The sequence below is a fragment of the Chiloscyllium plagiosum genome, chromosome 17, assembly GCF_004010195.1.
Source record: "Chiloscyllium plagiosum isolate BGI_BamShark_2017 chromosome 17, ASM401019v2, whole genome shotgun sequence".
Taxonomy (NCBI): domain Eukaryota; kingdom Metazoa; phylum Chordata; class Chondrichthyes; order Orectolobiformes; family Hemiscylliidae; genus Chiloscyllium; species Chiloscyllium plagiosum.
The window spans coordinates 52911949-52930768 of NC_057726.1; the positions used below are offsets into that span (position 1 = coordinate 52911949).

General features: G+C 39.5%; 1 protein-coding gene across 3 annotated transcripts in view; it reads left to right on the forward strand.

The window, feature by feature from the left end:
- Positions 1–415: 415 nt before the first annotated feature.
- nrn1la (neuritin 1-like a) overlaps positions 416–18820 on the forward strand; it is a 35645-nt gene continuing 17240 nt past the window's right edge. The window contains exons 1-2 of one of the 3 annotated variants that reach the window (XM_043707472.1): positions 416–574; positions 18388–18538. In XM_043707472.1, the coding sequence (XP_043563407.1) occupies positions 520–574; positions 18388–18538 (206 nt within the window). In that variant the 5' untranslated portion in view covers positions 416–519. Of the gene's footprint in view, positions 575–11237; positions 11314–18387; positions 18539–18820 lie in introns of those variants that run through there. The other 2 variants (XM_043707473.1, XM_043707474.1) reach the window with 2 other exon arrangements.

Genomic DNA, 18820 nt, shown 5'->3' on the forward strand with positions numbered 1-18820 from the left:
GTGAAATTAAGTCCAAAGCAACTTAAAGACAACAGTAATAAAGCAATAGATTAATTATCACTTTGATGTGGGAAGTCTGTTGCCAGCAGTGACCTCTCGCCCCCTAAGAAAGCAGAGAGCAGCAGCAACTGCTTTCACAGACAAGTCCCTCGGCTCGCTTTCAGGAACCAGCTCGTTCAAAGCGTTGCCACAAAGTTGAAAATTCAGCCCAGAGATAAACCGTGAGCCAGGCGAGTCGCATTAAATCCCTCAACAGGGCGGATTTCACATCGGCAGCCAAACGAAATCACTGAGTTTTTAATCCGGCGGCCGGGCGGTTATTACGTGAAAGGTCCCATCCCTGGAGAGCTCAGTGCAGAAACTGCTGGCAGGAGGCGTGGTTCTGGGCTCATCCCTCCTTCCAATCCCAGCTCCTGGAAGCTTTCAGGGGATTATTTTTAAATTATTTAACGTGGCATTTGGCTTCCAACGGGTTAGCACCAAAAAGATAAATCTGCTGCTGCTGCTGCTGCTGCTGCCATGGACACTCGCCTCGGATCGGTTTATGTTTTGTTGAAGCTAGTTCTTTTGCTGGGTAAGTGAATGAGGTTCCAGAGTTCACTTTGAAGGTGTAACTGTATGAAAGAAGTTATTAAATCCTCACTGGAATTCTGAAAGGCACCAGTAGGAAAACTATTAAGCGTTGAACTGAAAGAGATTTTTAGTCGGAGAGTTGATTTAAATGAGAGAAAGGTGAAGATAATGTGTTTCCGGACTGAACCCGGCGACATGTCCTTATTCAGGTCAGATATGCCGATGACAAGATTTACCCGCAGCTCTCCGTCAACGCTGTTTTTACTGCACAGATGCTGCTAGACTTGCAGAGTGTTTCCAGCAATTTCTGTTCTTGTTTTGATTTCCAACATCTGCAGTTCTTTCCCTTTGTCATGTTAAACCTAGTCGGAAGTTCTGCTCGTTTGAATTGCCCGAGAAACTAACGGGGTCTCGTCAGCCTCTTGCTGAGACGGTATCAGGGTCCGCTCCCTCCTTGAATATTCCGGACAGATTTCTGTTAGATTGTTACTGTGGCAGAAACGTTCCCTCTGCTTAAACAATGGTATAGATTTATACAGTGGCACAATCGATGGTTGTGCAAAGCTCGTTGAAAGTGCTTAAAACCTTGGCGGTGCCACGCTAATAAAGCCCCCACAGATCGAAAGACTAACTTCATTATAAAAACAGCTGGAGCTCTGAAACAAGTCTATCACAAAACAAAAAACTTGTTCACTTTACTGGCCAAGGCAGCAGAGAGTGAAACCGAAAGCATTTTTGTTTTACTTGTTATTCTGATTAAATCTGAAACTTTGAGCAAATGCTTTGCGTAAGCGGGCTATTCCTCCCTCCCCTATACAGAGAGCGGTAAACCTTAACTGAGGGCTCCAAATCACAGGCTAATTTATCTGCAGTGAGAATTTGCAAATAAAGTGCGACGTTTTGGCAGATAATTGGCTTGCTCCACAAATATGCACTAAACAGGCTGTGATGTACACGATATTGATCTATTGGTTACCACATACTGTTGGTGCCAATTTAGTCACATACAGTATTTACTGAGCAAAGCTAGGGATCTCTCCGTGGTGCTGAAAACCTCATGTATTGACACTTGGCCTGACTAAACACTGTGGAGTGCAGTTGCGATGACATTAGTAGTTTAGGACTCAATCCGTGCAACTGTATGAATTCGGTAAATCAGTACCCCCCAGTTTCAACACTCTATCTGGTTTCAGCATCGAAATCTTGTTCAGCAGCTCTAAAATCTGTAATCCTCAACAATCCCCAGAGATTTCTCTGCTGCTGAATTTGGCAAGAGTTTTCCCAGACCTTTCCGCAAGAAACCTTTGGCCATAATAAACGAGCATTGGTCTCTAACTATTTGAGAGCTCCAGGCGCCCCCTTTCTTATCCACTGATCAGAATACCACAGGGTTTTTAATATTAAAACCGGCATTTGAAGATAGCAATAATTGGACTCATAGCTCAGGCCTATTGTCCAGCCGATATGGAACTCCTGGGAGTGTTAATTTAACATTGTTTTCTTTGAAATTGCATAGTTTGGCAGAAGCATTTGAAGTTTTGCTAAAATTCCTAGTTACCTTTTTGTTATTAGAACAAACCTGTGTAGCAAACCTCCTGCTTCGAACTCTATTTCCTAAAATGACATTCATAACTCCTGTCAGTATTTACATTATAAATTGGTATATTTTTACATTGAATTTTGCTGTCATCTGTCATGGTATATCATAGGTATGGTCACTAGGTGGCAGTATGGAGTAACATTCTCAAATCCCCAACACTTACCATCTTGTGTCTCAAATAGATTTCTCATTATTAACTCATTGTGGTCAATATCCATAGAGTTTCCTTGGAGATTGGATTACTTGTAAATGGGATTAGAATAGTTAGGTGGTTGTTTCTGACCATCACAGACTTCAGGCACAAAGGGCCTTTTTCTGCACTGTAGACCTCTTTTTTTCCACGATTATGTGTTATTCCATCCTATCTCTGGTTAAGAGTTCTGCATATAGTCAATCGGCAGATGTTTGAATCGTAATGGTAAATATTTGAAAGCTGACATTTAACTTAACTGTTGTAGAATTTGAAATTATTGGTTATCGCATAAAAGTAATCGTTCAAAGCTGCAGAGATGCCAGACTGTGAACTGTGTGCCGTGAGATTTTGAGAGTGTGCTTAACAGTGAAGAATTGGCATAAGAAATAACTGTGGCAAGCAATCTAAATTGTGCACTGCTCTCTGATTTCCCACATTATTAAGAGCTGAATGTGTTGAAAGAAATTAGAGTTCTGTTTTCGAGGACATTGGAGAATGGAACAGCTGACAGCTAAATATTCAACGAGAATGCTCACTCTAACATGCTGCGATGTTGGATCATGTAGAATTTTATATAAATTCAATATAATTCATCACAATGAACATAAAAGAAAGTTAACTTTTCTGAGTTTATCACAAAGATGTATTTCATCTTTTTCCATCATTAGGATCTAATGCAATAATGAGAAAATACTTCCAACCGTGCACTAAACCGAGAATCAAAAATGTGGCAACTTCCTTAGCACTGTCTTTAAGAATGGCATGAAGGTTACATTAGAATTTCAGAATGCTGTATAAAAATCAATTAATTCTCAAGCACTGGATTTCAAATTTTTCTCAAAACTGTATCTTGATGATAAATTCACCTCTATTTAACAATTTTGTCTCTTTCTCATACGGACCTCAAGTTAAACGGAGTTAATCTGTAGATCAAATGAATCTATAGCTTCCGGATATCAGGCAAACTTTGTGATATTTCTGCCTGTTTTTTTATCATGTACTCAGGGGTCCTTCAGGCAGTGCTCCTGTCCTAATTCATTCTTCACCTTCATCAATGTTACTGGTGATGGTTTCTTGCAAAACTTGATATCCTCTGCAGAATTATTATTGGCCTCCTCTTCCTCATCTGGAAACAATCGCTTGGTGACAGCATATGTCACATATTTCCTCTACCATTCCTCCACTTCTCTCAACTTCTCTATGTCACTGCCTAATATCTAGCATTTGTTAAGCATAATTTAGCACTCACATCAGGAGATCTGCTGTCATGTCATGTTTATCTGATTTGTGCTGGCCTCAGTTCACGGTAGTTTGTCTGTGGTGGCTTTGTGAGATCTGTCCTCCAACTAAACCTAGTCATAAATTAGTCCAACTAATTAGAAGACTGGTCATTGTTTTCTATTCCCAAGTGTAACTTTGTATCCTCATCATTGATGTAAATTATCTCTGCAGCTCCCTTCTTAGGATGAATTAGATTGATTGCAACTTCAGCTATAACCCTATATTCCCCATTCCAAAATCTGTGCCTCTGGGAGGACTCTTCACCTGACAATTAGCTTCAGTCACCTTTGCCCCCATCTCTCTGGGATTTGCTCCATTAAGGTGTCTGCCTCCTCTTTTCTTGCTGCCCTAAAGTCTCTCCCTAAAAATCAACTTCTTTGGGCATTTTGATTACTCCACCTCTTACCTCCAGCTTTGGCTCAGCCTGTTTCTTTTTGCATCACCTTGGGATTTTTCCTTTATTAAAGGCATTATGTGAATGAAGCTGTTGTTTATTGCTGACATCACTCAATGTAACTTGTTGTCACACATAATGTGCAAAACATCTGCTCCACCCCCTTCCCCCCACGAACAAAAATGAACAAACTGGTTAATGTTCAGGCTCCACAGCTGTTACCTGCTGTATTTTCTGGGCCAGGTATGCAGCTTTCACCCTTCCCAGTATACCACTATTATGCTATTGGAACATACTAAACACGTTAATGTGTGATGGTATTAATGGATATGTCAGCCTTGGTTCAGTGAAGAAACTTTCCTCTTTTAGTTAAAAGATAATGTGTTCAAGTCTTAGTTCAGGGATATCAGTACAATACTAAGAGGGTGCTGCAGTACAGTGTTTGAGGGTCAATCTTTTGGAGGAGATGTGCAACCTTGGTTTCCTGCTGCCCTTTCAGATAGATTTAAAATACCCGTTGGCATTATTTGAGAAGAAGCAGTGTTCTCCCTTGTTTCCTGGTGAGAAGTCATCCCTCAATCAAGGTCACAAAAGCAAATGATCTGGTCTCTTACTTCATTGCTGCTTATGGTCCTTGCTGTGAGCAATTTGCTTCTGTGTTCCCTCACATTACAAAAGTGATTACAATTTAAAAATGCTTACTTGGCTTTGCAATGTTGCGAAAGGTGTTCTATAATTGCATTTTCCTTTTTCTTTCCTTGTGTACAGAAATAATTTCTGATTTGACACATAAAATTAATTATTCTGTCTCTCATGATCGCTGCCAAACTCACTAAAAGCAAAAGTGAATTGGACGAGCTCTTGACAAAAACAAAAACACAATAAATCATGTGATTTCCTAATCCAAGATATTGTGAGCATGAAAATAAGGTGAGGAAGCTCTTGGCTTATGCATAGAGGCATCTGGCAGACAGCTATCACATTGGTCTGACTGCCAGGTGCATTTCTGCCACTAGAATCATCAGATATTAGCCAAATTTGGTCTTGTGGAGAGAACATGGACTCAGCAGGAACAACCAAAAAGGAGCAGTAAAGGACGAGAGATTTCATATTGGTAATTAGTGCCTGCTTCTGAGTATAAAAGGCAGATGCTGCATTCAATTTTGAATTTATCAGTTGTTACAGTCATCCAGATTTTATTAATATTTTAGAGGTGATTTTTAGTTTTGGATGATTACATTTGCAAGAGTAATTTAAATGCTGGCCTTTAGATGATGCTGGAGTACCTCAAATAATGGCAGTTCAATAGGATTTGTGTGTACATTATAAGGTCAGAGTTAGAAGGGCGAAAGGCCGACTGCCTTCATTTAATCAGGAAATTTTGTAGACAGTAAGTCAGAGGAAAATTCCTCTGACTGTAGTAGAAATAGAAATGATCCGGAGGGTCCCAGAGTCACAATGATTGATGTTGATGCTAAAGGTTAATTAATCTAAGAATTTACCAAGGACAACTCAATTAACCACTGTTACTATAGGCAATGCAGCAATTTATCCAAGACTCCAAATGCACCTTAGTTCCCATGACGTCAATCATCTAGAAGGACAGGGACAGTAGATTCATGGGAACACCACCGCCTGCAAAGTCCCACCCAAGCCACATATCGTCGTGACTACGACAATTTCTTCACTGTTGCTGGGTCAAAATCTTGGAAATCCCTTCCTGACTGTATTGTGAGTGACCCGACACATCAAGGACTGAAACATTTCAAGAGGGAAGTTCATCATCACCATTCCAGGACAAGTAGGGATGGGTAATAAATACTGGCTTATTCTGCAATGCCCACACTGATAAATGCAACGAAGCCTAATGAAGCCTAAATTTGAGCTGAGAAATCCATAGTCATAAAGTTCTGAAGAGAAACTGGAGGTACAGAGCTAAAAGGTAATGGAAGAATTCCAGTGAAATTTCATACTTTGGAAAAGAGGTAGAACACTGAGAAGGAATCAAAGTGAATTTCAGAGGCCTGTGGCAGACCTTTTATTTGTCCAGGAAAGTGACTAAATCTTTAAGAGTTGCCAATAACTTTCAGGTGTAAACAAAGTGAAAAGGGAACGTTTAAGATAAGATTTTCAGTTTAATGCACAAGTCGTTATATTTTATGTTTATCAATTTGAAGTAGGAGTAGTCAACAATGGCAATGTTTCATTCATTCCACAAAACCAAAGACTGTGCCTACAAATTGAAGAATGCCACCATGATGTCCAAATGAGAAACTGGGTGTGATTCCGGGATTTTAGTTTGTTAGTGGTGGTGGACAACATATTGTGCAGCATTCACTCTATCACGTCCTTCCAGGGCCATACATGTTTCAATAAAATCATCTTATCTCATCATTCCAAACTGTCTGCACCAAATGAAATAGAATATATAGAAAGTGTTTTAAAACCACAGAAGAAAGTCAAATTGCTCCTGATTTTATGAAGTGTCAGCCTCCACTCATTCACTCTGCAAAGACTAGAGTAAATAATCTCGACTAACATTTCAGTGAAGTACTGAGGGATTGCCACACTGTTGGGGAGCCAGCTTTTGGGTGAGTTGTTAATCTATTTGTCTGCTCATGTGGATGTAAAATGTTCCATGGCACTATTTGAAGAGGAAGTTCTGGTGTAATGACCAACAGTCATGCCTCAATCGCTAATAAGTCAGATTAGCTAAAGTTGTTTCCGGGCTTAGTGATGTGCAAATTCACAGGCATGGTCCCCTACAACAGTAAGGAGATATAATCCACAAAAAGACCATACACATCTCTCCATTACAGAGACACAATCAGTTAATTGGTAATGCATAGCTTGAGGGTAAACCTTTATAGACATGGGTAAGGAGAGGAGGTAAGGCTTCCATGAACTCCCACAGGCAGTCCATGGATCAAACCCATACTGTTGGCTTTATTTTATATCAAACTTTCTTGAGCATCATACCTAACTAACAGAGCTAACACCCCACACCCTTCTATAACATTTGAAATGCTCTTTAGAATATTCTATATATACTCACCAAGAAAATTGAGTTCACTTGTCTGGAATGATTCACTGAGGCATTAGTTGGGCAGCTGGCTGACCAAAAATAAATTAATACCACAAATAATTTCTGTACACTATCAAAGTGGCTTTCTAAGCAGAGCAGTACGTATTTAATCTTGATTGTCCAATAGGCATGCTCAATAAGTGCAGTTCATTCTTGAGAATGTGGGATTACTGGAATTTACCTAGTTTAATTATTTACAGGACACCAGAATCACATCAGAAATACCTTAATGAGATATGAAATGGGCAAGTCATTATAAATATTTTAGAAGTTCCACAAATACAAGGACTGTGCCTACAAAGTGAAGAATGTTTATCTTGATGGTCAAATGAAAATCTGGGTGTGATTTGGAGATTTACAGTTAATTGTTAGTTTGCTCAAGGGCAGTTTATGAGATTTCAATGGTGTACACACACCTGAAAAGCACAAAGTCATATGAAGTGGGCTAAAGATAATATAAAATACACTGTTAAGTATCAGCAAGTAACAAGAAGGGATTGAAGAAGAATTGCTTAGAAAATGCAGGCTGGGGGGACATCTATCACAATTCACACTCTATCACAATCTATCACACTCATTCTTATACCTCAGAGCTCTGGTCACCTTCTGCTTCAACACAGTCCTCCAGAATCCCAGGAGATACATAGAGTCATAGAGATGTACAGCACTGAAACAGAACCTTTGATCCAACTTGTTCATGCTGACCAGATTTTCTAAACTAATCTAGTTCCATTTGCTAGCATGTGGCCCAGGATTCAATCTTTTCTCCCAGGACCAAAATCCATAAAGTTAAGCTTGTGGCATTTAGGATGTGTCCAACTATCTTTTCTGGATTGGATTCATAGGTGTTCAACCATTGTGCTCATACCAGCTCACATCATGATCCAGGACCAGACTGAGATGGAGGTTTGATTCAAGGATGGGATTGGACATCCAGGAGAAACAGTCAGCCTCACAATGGGATTGGACCATTGCCAAAGTTCCTGGTTAATGATTGCTGGTAGTACCCATATCTAGAATTAGATATCAGATGCATCAAGATGGTTGGCATGGTGATAGCTATCCTGAGGAAATCTTGCCACAAGGCTGAAAGATTATTCTTGTTGTACAGCTGATGAGGACATTTCTAAAAACAAAGGCTGTTAAAATAAACAGTGAAACTTTTTTCTCCTTTGAATTTCATTCAATATTCAAGTCAGAGTTCCAAATTACAGCCTTGCCAATCCTTCTCATGAAGGCCAAGTAATTGCTAATCTTGCTGTTAAGGGCTAATTCTGCTCTCTAAGTGGGACTGGAAGAGAATGAGGGCCAGTATATTATTTTCCTATTTCCAACCAGCATTCTAAGAATGAGTTTGCAGTGTATCTTCCTCATTTGGTTTGACCTCTTTTGGATTTTCAAGCTGGTACTTTTAAATAGGTTATTGCTCCTTGTATTAAAAATTCCGAAATCAGAATACCTCATCCTTTGTATTTGCAGATTCAGATAACATTGATTTGACCTTACTGTGACCTCTCATCAGGCTACAGGACATGCACTCAAATAGGCCAGAAAGGAAAAAAAAAGGCATTCAATCATAGTAATCATATGGCATATGGTTAAATTTTATATATCAAATATGCAGAATTAATTTAATATATTCTGCTTTAATTGAATATATTCAAAAATCTTGACTGTTGTGGTATCAAATATATCAAATGCAAACAATGCTGAGAAAATATATCAACTTTTCTCTTCATATTTCTCGACTCTCTGGAAGCTACTGTCTTGAGCTAGAATATGATTCTGTGCGCTTGTCAGCCAATCCTGTCAAGGTTAGACAGAAAATGGCAGTGGACCATTCAAGCAGGAGAGATGACATAGTTGAACCTGCCAGATATTTTTGCCATACTGAAGAAAGCTTACACCTGAAACATTAACTTACAGTCAGATGGTAATAGAGATGCACAGCACGGAAACATACCCTGTGGTCCAACTCATCCATGCTGACCAAATATCCCAACATAATTTGCCAGCACTTGGCCCATATCCCTTTAATCCATTCTTATTCATATACGCATCCAGATTAGTGGGCGGCACGGTGGTACAGTGGTTAGCACTGCTGCCTCGCAGCGTCAGAGACCCGGGTTTAATTCCCGCCTCAGGCGACTGACTGTGTGGAGTTTGCACATTCTCCCCGTGTCTGCGTGGGTTTCCTCCGGGTGCTCCGGTTTCCTCCCACAGTCCAAAGATGTGCAGGTCAGGTGAATTGGCCATGCTAAATTGCCCGTAGTGTTAGGTAAGGGGTAGATGTAGGGGTGTGGGTGGGTTGCGCTTCGGCGGGGCGGTGTGGACTTGTTGGGCCGAAGGGCCTGTTTCCACACTGTAAGTAATCTAATCTAATCTAATACCTTTTAAATGTTGCAACTGTACATGACTCTATCACTTCCTCTGGCAGCTCATTCCATACATGTACCACCCTCTGCGTGAAAAAGTTGCCCCTTAGGACCCTTTTATATCTTTCTCCTTTCACCCAAAACCTAAGTCCTCTAGCTTTGGACTCCCACACCCCAGGGAAAAGACTTTGCCTATTTATCCTATCCATACCCCTCATAATTTTATAAACCTCTATAAGGTCACCCCCCGGCCTCCAAAGCTTCAGGGAAAACAGCCCTAGCCTATTCAACCTCTCCTTATAGCTCAAATCCTCCAATGCTGGCAACATCCTTGTAAATCTTTTCTGAACCCTTTCCAGTTTTACAACATCATTTCAATAGGAAGGAGACCAGAATTGCACGCAATATTCCAAACATGGCCTAACCAATGTCCTGTACAACTGCAACATGACTTCTCAACTCCTCTACTCAATACCCTGACCAATAAAGGAAAGCATACCAAACACCTTCTTCACTATCCTATCTACCTGTGACTCTATTTTCAAGGAGCTATGAACCTGCACTCCAAGGTCTCTTTGTTCAGCAACACTCTCTAGGACCTTACCATTAAGTGTATAGGTCCTGCTCTGATTTGCTTTTCCAAAATGCAGCACCTCGTGTTTATCTAAATTAAACTCCATCTGCCACTTCTCAGCCCATTCTGATCAGCCTGTCTGATCAAGATCTTCCTGATTTCTCCATCTCCTGATGCTGCCTGGCCTGCTGTGTTTTTCCAGCCTCCTGCTTGTCTACCAGATATTCTTGCTATTCTTGGCTCAGACCTTTCAGTGCCCATTGCACTGTTCCAGCTGAGAGTAGCTATGGTAGTACAGATTAGTCAGAAATGACATCCACTTGATTGGTTTTGATGCATTTTCATAAGATCTGAAAAATATCACTGATGATGAGAAAACAGGACGAAGAACAGAAAAATGTGTTTGGAGGAGAGGTGAACATAAGTGTGTAAAGCAGCAATTTATAATTCAATGGATAACTTACTTTTGAAATAGCAAAAGAAAACAATTCATTGTGAATGTGAGCAGAGCCCTGCTTTCTTGTGTGAATTCCAACCAAGATCTCCTTTTGATTTTTTTAAATAAACTTGACTTTTTACTTTGGCAGGTTAGATGTATATGGATTATATTGGCACCAGAGCCATGAGGGTTGTAAGGATATCTGGGAAATTTTCTGGAATCAATGGATAATTTCGATTCTGAAACTTCTTTTTTACCGCCAAATAGGTCTTATTATTAGTTCATTGTCAAGAAACTGTATAAAGATCTAACTGTGCCACTGTTTCATTCTTTGAAGATATTAATTGTGTGCCACTTCAGTAATGCTGTCCATGAGATTGTAGTTCTTCTTTCCTGAAATTTGAAAATAAACAACTGAAGACAAGCTGTTTAAATAGTTCTAGATCAGATAGCCAGGTTTACTTGAAGCTTTTGCTTGCATCAGTCAAAATTAATACAATAACCTCATAATCAACTCAAAACTGAACTGTTAATATTCTAATTTCACAGTAGTCACAGTCAGCAGGAACACGGCCAAGATGCAAGAAATCACCCCCATGTACCCGGAACGGATTATCAAGTATAGGATTGAGTTTGTGGTGAAAAGCACTTTCTTAATTGCCGATGTTCACGAGGGATTTATTTGAGTAATTTGGGAATTGAAGTAAACAGCAGTTGTTGCACGCAATGTTTAGTCCTGCTGCTCCCTCCCTGTAAAACACAGCACGCAACTGGGACATTTGAACTGAGCAACCTGTCAGTATGTTATTTAGTTCTTTCTTGAGTACTTTGAAATGCATTGTATCTTTTTAACTGAAATGTGATGGGACAAAAGGTTATTGCAAATGTTCAACAGGTGTACAATACAAAGTGGAGTCTGAGAGATTGCTAAGAGCTGATCTTTCTGAATTTACTGCATTCACTGGCATACTTCAGAGCAGTGGGAGGCACCGGGTTTGTGTTGATGACACCCTACCTGAGCTGTGTTAGAAGAAAAGGGAGAAGGAAAAAATAGTCATTTTGGTTCTGAATGGTCATATGCACCCCCTAGTGGATGATGCAAGAGCAGCATTCAAAGAGAACTGAGAGCCTAATTTGATGATTAGCCCAACATCCTCCAGGTGGGAAATGAGCTTATTTGTTATTTTAAATAGCTTTAAAAGAAAAACAACTTCCTAGTACCTTAATGGGCCGTAGCCCTACCTGGAAGGGAGCTCAGGCATATATTCAGAAGATATGACTCATGGCCTATACTCTGCTGAAAAGCAGTGGGATACTGTCATTCACCTTGGTTTCCAATAGCTAGTGAGCTGGGTGTGGGGAACAATCACACAAGGTTATTATTCTGTGGAAATTTAATGGGTGCTGATGACCCTCATGGTTAAATAAAGGGCTGACAAATGATTAGTAAACCTATATGCATATTTTCTTCAAAACTGATCATCTTGTTGGTTAACGAGGTGGTCGGGGAGCTCAGGAGAGTGAATAATAAGCTAAAAGTGCATATTGTCACTGATACATTGCTGCAAATTCTTAGACATTGCTTGGAAACATACAATATGTTAGCATCATTGACACAGCATGTCACAGTGCATCATTGTCAACAGAGGTTGTCATTACAAAATTGACCTTGACTCTCAGCATTGATTTTAATCCTCTTTCCACCCAGAAAAGAAAACAGAATGCCATTGGCTGTTCAGGGCAATGAAATTCAAAACTAATCTATGCAAAGGTCTCAAAGCATAGAGTGTCCTTCACTGTCACTTCAAAAAGATGGAACCAGATGAAAACAGTGTTATCATTGAAAAATGGCTTACTGTATATGTAAGGATAGAAGTACAGAAATCATATTCTGAGATTAAAGAAGAAATTGCAGGAAAACTAGTAATGTAGAATTCTGTAAATATTCTACTTATGGTGCATGGCTGCAGAGAGTTGGAAATCTAATGTTTGGAGAACCTCAGGATTCCCTCTTGGAACTTTTGGGTTCACCAATCCCATTGTGGTAATCTACATCTTAGTAATTACCATGCAGGCTCAATTGATTCATTTGAAAATTGTGACTGAAGCACATTCTAATCCAAGGCAGATTACCAATGTGGATGTATACCAGATCATCAGTGATGTTGTCATCTTGCACCTTTTTGTGAACCACATCCTTCAGTAAAGGTTTCTGACAAGAAACAGGTGATGAAACCCCTCCAAATGTACATCCATGGATTTCTCTCAGCTCCCCATGTGTAAACACCATCTGATAACAAACCTTTCTGGATCATGACCAAGAATCCAGAACCAGGATTTATTCTCTAATACTTGTCAGTGGAGATTGCAAAAAGATTAGATAGTTAAATTAAGGGAAATGTTGGTAATGTCCTGTTACTAGCTCAAACATGCAACCATAAATATAGATTTGAGTTTGGGGGGAACAGCAAGAGGAATTCCAGAATTTAGAGGTGGAGAATAAGGCAGTATTGAGTATACAAAATATTTTTGGCAGGATGGCAGGTAATCCTTTCAAGATACAAAGTGGCATCAAGGAGCCCTAGCAAAACTGGACACAATGAGAGTCAGGGGGCAAACTCTTCAGTGAGTGGAGTCACACTTGACACACATAGGATGATAGCCGTGGTTGTTGGAGGTCAGTCATCTCAGCTCCAGAACATCTCTGCACGAATTCTTCAGGGCAGTGTCGTAGGCCCATCCATCTTCAGCTGCTTCATCATTGACCTTCTTTCCAACATAAGGTCAGGGATGTTGACCGATGATTCCACAATGTTCAGTACCATTCATGATTCCTCAGATACTGACACAGAGCATGAACAAGGTTTGGACAATATCCAGGCTTTGGCTGACAAGTGGCAAGTAACATTTGTAACACACAAATGCCAAGCAATGACCATCTCCAATAACAGACAATCTAACTACTGGGGACATTCAATTGTGTTACTGTCACTGAATCACCCACTATCAACAATATGGGGATTACAATTGACCAGAAAATCAACTAGACCTCCCATGTAAATATAGTGGCAACAAGTGCAGGTCAGAGACTAGGAATACTATGACGAGTAACTGACCTCCTGACTCCCAAAGCTTGTCCACTATCTACAAGGTACAAGTATGGAGTGTGGCAGAATACTCCTCACTTGCATGGGTGGGTACATTTCCAAGAACACTCAAGAAACTTGACACCATCCAGGATAAAGCAGCCCACTTGATTGGCACCATATCCACAAGCATCCATTCACTCCACAACTGACATTCAATACACACTGCTGCTATCTACAAGATGCACTGAAGAAATTCACCAAAGATCCTTAGATAGTACCTTCCAAACCCACAAACCCTTCCATCTAGAAGGACAATGGCAGCAATGTCATGGGAATACCACCATCCTGACTTGGAAATATATTGCTGTTCCTTCACTGTCACTGGGTCATATCCCTGGAATTCCCTCTATAAGGGCATTCTGAGTCTACCTACAGCACATGGACTGCAGCTGCTTAAGAAGACAGCTCATCACCACCTTCTCTAGGGCAACTAAAGATGGGTAATAAATGCTGGCAAGCTGGTGATGCCCATGCTCCACAAGAGAATTAAAAAAACACAAATTACTGGTGAAACTCAGCAGGTCTGGCAGCATCTATGGGGAGAAAGGAGAGTTGACATTTCAAGTCTGGTGACTCTTCATTAGAACCTTTTCATGATCACCCTCTCCACATTATTTTGGTGTTTGTGCCTATATTTTAGAGAGATTCACCGCTCTTACTTGACTTATTCATCATTTCCAGCCCATTCTATGATAAATTGCACCATTATACTATATGTTTTATTGTAATTGAAGGAATGTTTTTGATCGTTGTTTTGTTGAATATTGATTTTGAAATGCTTTAATTTGATGGAGTACAATATTTTATGCAGATCTTTTGATTAAAACACAATGTTTAAATTATATTCCAGCAGATCCCCATTAAAGTGTGCATTATTTAATAATTGGCAATTATTAAATTTGGACAGTTTATAATAAGTAATTTTAAGGATGTGGGTTTGGTGAGCTAATGACCAATTCTCAGTATACACTTTGTTTTTTCTTCTATTTTCTAATGTTATTACTTGGTTTATCTAAAACACAACATTGCTTTCCTGTGCATTGATCAATACAAAAATCTGAAACTTTGTAGTGACAATGTGCATATGGTCACTGTTTATTTTCAATCACACAATTAGCTAAATTACATTTAGTGTGAGATCAGATAGCAGAGTAAGAGCTTCAGAATATCTGTGTTCTTTTACAAAGTGACCTCTCAAACAAATGCAACAGCTGGGAGCAAGTTGATTAAAGGGCATAGCAGAATTAGTTTAGACAAGGGGACTGCATTATTTGCTGCTAAGTCATGGCCTTCTGTATAGTTCAATTTCAGTAAAGTGCATGTACATGTTACATAAATTATTAAAGACCTGAAGATCCAAACTCACAACTGTCTTTCATTTGGAAGGAAACAATTCACACATATTAAAGTGTAATTTTAACCTGCTTCATTATGCATTATCAGACCATCTCTTAGTTACAATTTATTGTATCTTTTCTCCATGCCCAATAGCACATACAGCCATAGAATCATAGAGCTCTATAACATGGAGACAGGCCCTTTGGCCCAAACTGGTCCATGCTGACCAAAAACTGGTCCATGCTGACCACATGTCAAAACCTTTTTCTTTCATTGTTTACTGCAGCCCATTATTCTCTGGGTGATGGAGTGAGGAAGTGGGAGGTGGGTGGAGATTGGAGGAGGCAATCATTTCACAATGATCAGATGTGAATATTCTGCTGTACGTGAACTCAGTGTTTAAAGAGCAGAACACTTGTCTCTTGCTTATGGGACTATGCCGAGTGACATAGCCCAACAGCCAGCGGCGTTAACAGAGAGCAAAAGTTCATTTCAGTCTGATATAAATTGCGCAGAAGATCCTGCAAGATATATTTTTGTTTCTAAAGTAGTATTGATGACTGAAATCATACCAGCAGAATGAGTGAATAAAGGAATATAGGAATATATAAGACTGGAAAGACTGCACTTGCAATAGTTATAACTCAATCATTCACTCCCTTAAATACCTAATTAATTAGCTTGAATTTCTTTTAACCTTCTTGGTCTGTCCATTTCACAATTATTCAACACTCTCTGAACAAAACTTTTAAGATATCTCCCTTTTCACTTCTAAGCTTAAACCATGTCCCCTACTTCTAGAGTTTGTGGGTTTCTCCAACAAATTATAACAGCTCAATTGTCTGTTCTTCTGTGCTCGCCTTCTCAACATCGCTTTATGGCTCAGATGTTCCAAGGTGTACTTTTCTGTGTTGCATCTGATATCTGGACATCCTTGCTGTAGAATGGTGAGCAGAACTGTACACATTACTGCAGGTGTGATCATACCTATGTCTTGTACATATTTAACAGCATCTCTGGAGATTTGTCCTTTATCCTTAGATATTTCACAAACTGGTTGACTTTCCCTATTGCTGACACTCACTATACTGTTGATTTTAGTAAACTATCCACCTACTGCCGGAGGTTTCTCTTGTTGGTTACCTAGAGACAGTTTGCTTGTATTCCCACAGTCTGCTTTGCCTCTCTAATTGCAGTACCTTTAATTTGCTAATTTGAAATTCCATTAGCCATTCATCAGGCCACATTCCAGTGTTTATTCTGCCCAGATGGGTTTAAAGGCAATATTTAAAAGGGAATAGGTAGAATCGGAGAATCCTCCATTCTGTCCTGGTCAATATTCATTTCTTATCAAACACCATTAAGAAGAGCAAATTATCCAGTCATTGCCTCACTGTTCCATGTGAGAGCTTGTTGCAGCAAATGGTTACTATGTCACCTACATTACAACACTTCTAAGAAACCTAAATGGATATAATGCACTCAGGGAGACAATCTGAAGGTGCTACATAAAAGCAGGTTTTTCTTCTCTTATTATGTAACTGTCTTTCGTAGTAGGCAATGTGCAATCTTATATTTCAGTTTTCAGCTTTCCAGCTAAGTTACATGCCTCGACTCCTCAGTGATAATATTTGGTATTGTAGATTCTCTTTGGCTTTGGTAAGCAAAATGAATCAAGACCAGCTCAGTCAAATATTCATCCATTCTGAAGGCAACTGCTTGGCCCTAAAGTATTCTGTACTGTGATGAACAGACAATTGCTACATCAGGCCAGTGGGACTGTTCAACTTGAAAAGGGTGGCATAGGAAAAGCAGAGCAGGTCAGGCATCTTCCGAGAAGCAGGAGAGTCAATGTTTTGGGCATATGCCCTTCATCAGAAATGGGACTGTTCCTCTTTCCTTACTAAAAATTTGAAATGGCAAAGAGCGATTGGCCAATTTGGATGTAGTCAGAATGATGTTGACTCTATGACTTGTATTTGATTAGTTTTGCTTTTGAAAAGAGTGACAGTAATTTGTTGCTGCTAATCTCTCAGAAAGGTTTACATCGAGTTGTCCTCTGTGTTGATGGGAACTGTTTCAGGATTAGAAATGTTGGAACTAAAGAACAGGAGAAGACCACTTTGCCCATCAAGCCTGTTGTGCTACTTAAGTTTATAGCCACCTGTGACTTAACTCTGTCTTTAGCATGTACCCCCTTATAGATATATTTCCTATAACGTGTACAAAATTTTATTACACACCTCTGGAATGGGTAGGACCTGAATTCAGGCCACCTCTCTCAGAGATAGCGACACTACTAGTGAATCACATATCCTTTTATACACTTGATGAACAAAAACAATCAATCTCAGATAAAATAAACAATTAATTTAGCATTTATGGAAGAAATTTCCAAACTTTTACGACCCTGTCTTGAAATGTTTTCTCTTCTGATGTCACCCTCAAAGTAATTCCAATTGTTATACAATGCCCCCTAATCCTAGACTTCCTAACCAGCAGAAATAGTTTCCTTCAAACCAATCTAACATCCAACATATCTTGACATTTTAATCAAATTATCCTTTACCATTATAAATTCCAGGAAAAGCAGATCTAGTGTGTGTAATCTCTCCTCGCAATTTATTCGATGGAGTCAAAGTATCAACCTGGCAAAGCTACTTCAAACTTTATCAGAAATTATGTATTTCTAAGGTGCGGTGTCTAGGACTGCTCATAGTACCATCTTAGCTTTTAGCTCAGTTAGCTCTTGTGTTACTATTTGAATGCAACTAGACTCATGTCAATGCAAATGACTAGTACCTTAGGACACTTAATTCTGGTCAATTCTGCCCCTGCCCATGTTTCATTTCCAGCTGCACAAGCTGCTTGTATACATCTTGAATTAACATTATATATTAACCTTGCTTGTGCCTGTGTGATAACATGAAACAAATGGCTGCTTTGCTAGCTGGGGGTATTATATTGACTATTGCATTCACACTGGTTATACAATCTCAGCATGAAGAAATCCTTTTTGCGGCCAATGCAACTTTCAGTTGGAACAAAAGTAATCTTGAAATAACACTTCTAAAGGAAGACATTTGTTCCAGCAGAGAATAGCAGTGATTTAAAGAAACATTCACAGGCTAGATCATTTTACAACTTCTCAAGCCTTGTCACTTTGCTGAGGAGGGTTTCTCAACTGGATAGGAGCTAAACTAGTGTGAGGTAAATAAGGGAGAAAATTAGACCAAATGTTTTGTTTTGAAGAAAACAGTTTAAGATCACTTAGAAGTAAGAGTGGCAGATGCAAACAGGTCATGTTTGTACTCAAAGTACTGTTTATTATTGAAGGCTCATTCTAACTCTGTGATATGTGTAATGATCTTCACTTTAACTTCCAGCTCTCCTCTTCAGTGAAGCTGGTGCGACTGGCATGAAATGTAATCACATATACAAAGGATTTGCTGAATGTTTGTTGAAGTTGGGAGATAGCCTGGCCAAAAATATCGAAGGGGAGGCCGAAGAAGTGAAGGAACTGGACACGGTTTGCCGGTGAGCTTATAGATATTTGCTACAAGGAGATGGTCCTCCTGGTGTTCTTATGGTCAGGCATAGAAATTCCACTTTTCCACTGTTAAAAATCACACAACACCAGGTTATAGTCCAACAGGTTTATTTGGAAACACTAGCTTTCAGGGCGCTGCTTCTTCATCGGGTGGTTGTGGAGAATAAGACCATAAGGCACAGAATTTATAGCAAAAGTTTACAACTGAAATGACATATTGAAAAAGACCTGCATTGTTTGTTAAGTCTCTCATCTTTTACATGAGATGA